At 39.7% G+C, this 5,423-nt stretch overlaps 1 protein-coding gene across 1 annotated transcript; it reads right to left on the bottom strand.

Annotated features, from left to right (window-relative positions):
* Positions 1-1,031: 1,031 nt before the first annotated feature.
* LOC130432325 (zinc finger protein 436) lies at positions 1,032-4,566 on the bottom strand. Its single transcript, XM_056761639.1, has 3 exons — positions 4,275-4,566; positions 3,357-3,808; positions 1,032-3,209 (listed from the first exon to the last, which is right to left on the bottom strand). Exons 2-3 carry the CDS (start codon positions 3,781-3,783, stop codon positions 1,804-1,806), a joined length of 1,833 nt encoding a protein of 610 aa, XP_056617617.1. The 5' UTR covers positions 3,784-3,808; positions 4,275-4,566; the 3' UTR covers positions 1,032-1,803.
* Positions 4,567-5,423: the final 857 nt, after the last annotated feature.

Here is a 5,423-nt window from a genome sequence, read left to right as displayed (position 1 = left end):
CTTTAGCTCAGAAACTTTAGCCTGGATTTACAGGCAGGGTCACAAATATGTCTAACTCACAGAGAACAAGTCTACACATTTGTAAGCCTGAAACATAATATAAAAAGCGGTTAGGAAAAGATTTTGTGATCATAAATTGACATGGAGACATACATGTTACGCATTAGAGACGTAACACTGTTTCACTCGTTCTGTTAAATAACCCAGCAGGCTGTCTCACTGCAGAAAAAGTGAGAACCACAGGAGACAGACACCAGAAAGCCCTTTCTAATTCCCCAAAGCACACATTGACAGATATCTGTTTCCCCCTGGTGCCCCAAATGAGGAACTGCTACAAAATTTAAATCTGTGGCAATTTATCAACATTAAAGCGTTACAGTGACATTTTCAGGAGCCAGACTTACAAAAGTAGTATTTACGGTTATGCTGTTGGGGATTGAACATATCAAAAGGTGAATTGTTGTGCATACCTACAAGTCCACTACATCGACACCAAAGGTCATCTCAGTCGGTACGCTGTAAAAATCAGGAAAGAATAAAAAATAACAGCCTTCTCTATCCGTCTCAATTCAAAATCTATTAATTTTGTGTAGTGTCTGGCCTTCCTTTCACCCAATCTTTTGGATACACGGCTGCACTGACAATTATTATTACAGCTACACCCGGGAAGGGAATTAAAACACTCTCCCCTCCATACGTCTCCCTGACCCTCCTCTCCGACAAGAGGCTTGCTAAATGAAAAATGGACATGCTTTAAGAAGTATTGATTCCAGCTTTAAACAAAGGTAAACTCAATATTATTTAGCCCTAAATACATCTTTGTTATCTATGTCCACACGCCGCTCGTGCTGCTGTCCTCGTAATCGCAGACATAAAAATATTAGGCCTATTGCACCAACATTGACTGAGGTAGATCTGTTTGGGCCTTCCGAGCAAGTGATCCATCTATTGGCTTTAGGTGTTTGTACAGCACGGGTTTGAGCAGCAAAATGGCCATGGTTTAGACAAAACAGCTATAGACAAGGTTTTATCACTGCTTTATTTAAAAGGACAAATTTATACGGTTTCACAATTTTAAAACATTGCTAAAACACCTGAGATACATAGTCCCAAGAGTTTAGTGAGCAATATGTTCATTTAGTTCAAACTGATACATAATATTGACAGAAAATTAGGAACACATATATTTCTTATCATTATGTATGCACATAATAATATAGCTAAGGACATTTAGATTGAAACATTTCAGAATCGAAAATGCAACTACTGCCAATTACTGTAGAATCCTGTCATTCAAAACCTGTACAGTATGTGATTCTTTCTTCCGTGGAACATGAAGATATTTGGAGAATTGTCTTGGTGGTTTCGAGTCCGTACAATGAAAATCATTGAGATCCAATGTTGTTTGGATGCCAACACTCTTCTAAATATCTTCTTTTGCGTTCTTCAGAAGTAGACATTTATCATACAAGATTGTAATCACATCAGGTGGAATAAAAACGTTAATTTTCAGATGAACTATTGCTTTAAAAAGGCTCATTGTATGTTATGAAGTATTTGTGGCATCTTCAATTAACAGATGATTTCAAAAAGCCTCTTAACTAAAACATTTTAGATATTCCAAAATGCTTTTTGACTAATATCTCCAAAGCCATCCATGCAAACTAACTATGACAAATATACTGTGCATAATAAAACTGAAATCCACTACCTTTCAATTCTCTCTGAGATGCAACATGAATCGATCTTCAATTGACATCAAAACAAAATTTATATTAATTTCCTGAAACAAACTACCTATCCTCAAATGTGCTTTTCCATGTGTAGAGAGAGATGGTGTGTGCGGCTGAACGTGCGAGGGCACCGCGGGCAGCTGTACGGTCTCTCTCCAGTGTGTGTTCTAATGTGTATTTTTAAGTGCTGGGGCATGAGAAATTTTTTGTCACATTCAGTACACTGGTAGGGTCTATGGCCTGTGTGAATACGCCTGTGCTTGCTCAGGTCACCCGAGTCGCTAAACCGGCGGTCGCAGTCGGGACACGCGTAGGGTTTTTCTCCCGAGTGTCTTCTCAAGTGTCTCGTCAGATCGCCGGATTGGGAGAAGCTGGAGCGGCATTGCTCGCAGCGGTAAGGTTTCTCTCCGGTGTGCGTGCGCTGGTGGATTTTCAGGTGCTGGATGCGGTTGAAGCGCTTGTTGCAAACGTCGCAGTGGTACGGCTGTTCACCCGTGTGGATGCGAAGGTGTTTCCTCAGCACGTCTTCCCGCGTAAACCTCTTGGCACACACCTTGCACTCAAACGTGGGCTGGGGGTTGTGAGTCTTTTGGTGGACCTCCAAATACTTCGGAGCCGAGAAAGCCTTTCCGCAGTCGGGACAAGAAAACAATTTTTCCTTGGAGTGGACACGTTGGTGGATGCGAAGCGTCGACCTGTGGCTGAATCTCATCCCGCACTGGAGACACGGGTAGGGTCTTTCACCCGTGTGTGTCCGTAGATGACTGGTGAGGTGACTCATCCGGGCAAAGTCTTTACCACATTCAAGACACTTATACGGCTTGATCCCCGTATGCATGAACGTATGCCTCCTCAGACTGCCCCTGTCACCGAATGTCTTGCCACAGTCTTGACAGGCAAACGGCTTTTCGCCGGTGTGAGTGCGCTTGTGTATGGTCAAAGACTGAAGTGTAGGCAAGTTCTTCTCGCAGACTTTGCACACATACCCACGGTCTGTGCAAATGGGTCCGTCCACACCAGTCTCCTGCTTCTTGTCCTCCTCTGGATCATGGCAACGATGTGGTCCAAGACCCCAGACTCCAGCAAAGCTTTTTCCACATTTAGCACAGCTTACATGTCCATCCTTCGACACGATGGTTAGGCCGTGACACTTGCGGCAGTGGTTTTTCAGGTTACCGATGTAATCGAAGCTGCGATCGCACTGCGGGCAGGTGTAGCGTTTTCGGGTGGGTTTGGGCTTGGGGAGATGGATCTGGCGGATATGTGAATCCAGCTGCCTCTGAGAGAAGAAACGAAAGTGGCACGAGGAGCAACTAAGCATCCCCGATGAAATTTTGGAGCAGTTGAATACTTTATGGTTTTTCACCCAGGACAGGTATTCGCTCCGATGGGACCATTTGATGTGCTTGTCAAGATAGGAGAACTCTGTGAAGGTCACAGAGCAATGAGGGCAGGGCAAAATCTGAGAGGAGGAAGCTGGAGACGAAGAAATACAGGGATACAAAAGATGACATACACATATATATGTAACATATCAAATTTAGTATTATAAATCATCTCTTAATGTTTATTATAATTAACAAACAAATTAACAAACCTGAATATAAAGAACAATTCAATTACCTGTGCTTTTCTCCATGTCAAAATCCCCCACCGAATTCGCTTCTGGTGGTTCTTGCTTGATCTCTGTCCACTCCTCTTCATTTTCCTCCTTTAAGCTCAGGCCACAGTCTCTCTGTAACGCTTCATAAACACCAGGTTCAGTTTTGACCTCAACGTTTGGTGGATTTAAGGGAATACAGTCTGGTTCTGTCTTTGGAACGACGGCTCTAAATTCAAGAGGATGTGGATTTACTTTGAGCTCTTGTTCAGATGGTACGGTAACGACTCCAGAGGCTTCCAGTTCCCCTTGTCGAATATGAGACGTGTCCATAATACAGTCCTGTGTTTCGGTTTTATCTGTGGCGTCGGTGCCATCACCATTCAAGAGCTTTGCTTCACCATTTTGACTTTGTTTGGTTGTTTTCTTTTTTCTGGATTTAACTTTCATCTTCCAATGCAACAGCTGTTCGGGACTGACAATAAATATTCTTTCAAATTTATTACAAGTTTATGTTTTAAGTTTATTCAATTAAATACAAAATTAAGTTTTATTCACAATATATTAATAGCCTAGCCTAATATAATGATAGTAGTACATATTTTCCCTTTACAAAATATCAGCACGATGCCTGCACATACAACAACCCTTTAGGGTTCCTTACATTATCCAAATTCACTTTTACCTGCTGTCTGGTCTCGAAACCCAGTTGGAAAATTAACGCAACCTCAGAAAACGTTAACTGCCTCAACTTCTGATTTAATTATATGTCGTAATGATATGTATTCCCGCAATAAACATTAAGTAAACGGGATGTTTGATCATAAGGAGTTATCCTGTGGCTCAGTAAACTGTATTAGCAGGTTGCAGCTATGCAGATAACGTTATAAACAAATGGATGGCGTTTATTTCAAGTAACCTTAAGCATAAAATGTTCTTACCGTAAATACAAATGGTTTAGTTATTCTTTTGCAATTATGCGGCAATTAAAATCCAACAGCAGATAATTTAAGTACGATACTGTAATGTGATCATTCTGCTCCATCAGACGTGCTGTATAGTCGCTCCTTAACACGACACCAGCACATTAAATGGGGTTTGGATTGGTTTGTTATAAAAAGCTATCACTGTTTGTTTTTAAATGCAGATATGTCGCGTCTTGGATACATTAGGACGACAATGTATAGGAATAAATGTAAAGAAAGATGTATAAAGGCGGACACGACAACACTTTTCAAAATAAAGCCAACTCTGAGGTGTTTTTCAAAATAAAAGTTCGAATCCTTATTGTTATGAACTTTTGGAGGACTCAAACAATTACCTAATAATAATAATATTAATGGAGACGTAGTTGCTTTATCTTTTAGTTAAAAAACACATATTTCGTGTTTACGTATTAGTTACAAAGCCCCTGATCGCTTCAGAATGTCAGAGCATCAAGCTACATAAAAGTACACTACTGTGCAGAAGGTTGCCTAAAATCTAATATTTTACTTTTTTAAAACAAGTTTAAAATGATATATTCGAAGGGACCATTACAGACACTCTTTTTCTTATTTTAAATTATACTATTTAAAAGAAGAATAAGGAGCTTTATTACCACATACAAGGACTTGGCGACAGGAGCTTAGTGCAGAAGAAACTGTACACATGGTGCAAACATACATTAATACAGAAAAAATGAGAATGAAATAAAAACAATAATTCACTACATACAAAAAGTGAATATGTATAGACAAAAAACAACATTTTTCTTAAAGAGAATACAGATGTGTTATTTAAAGGTTTAACCTATTGTTTCTTACAATGTACAGTTTCCAGATGCTATGTGCAATGTGATTGAACCGTGGGTAGTAAGAGCTTTTAATTGTTCAGGCTGAGTATAGACTGCGGGAAAAAAATGTTATTTAGGTATGTGTTTAGGTAAAAACATTTATTTTTATGTGATAACCTTTTTTATCCTTATTTTTGATCAGTTTTTCATGTGTCTTGTCATGCTGTCAGTCTTTCACAGTATGTTGACTTATTGATCTTGTTACTTTTTTGTGAAGTACACGTGAAAAGAATTGGAACAAGTAAATGCAACTAAA

Source organism: Triplophysa dalaica, chromosome 12, assembly GCF_015846415.1.
Source record: "Triplophysa dalaica isolate WHDGS20190420 chromosome 12, ASM1584641v1, whole genome shotgun sequence".
Taxonomy (NCBI): domain Eukaryota; kingdom Metazoa; phylum Chordata; class Actinopteri; order Cypriniformes; family Nemacheilidae; genus Triplophysa; species Triplophysa dalaica.
This window is presented reverse-complemented; position numbering and strand designations above follow the sequence as displayed.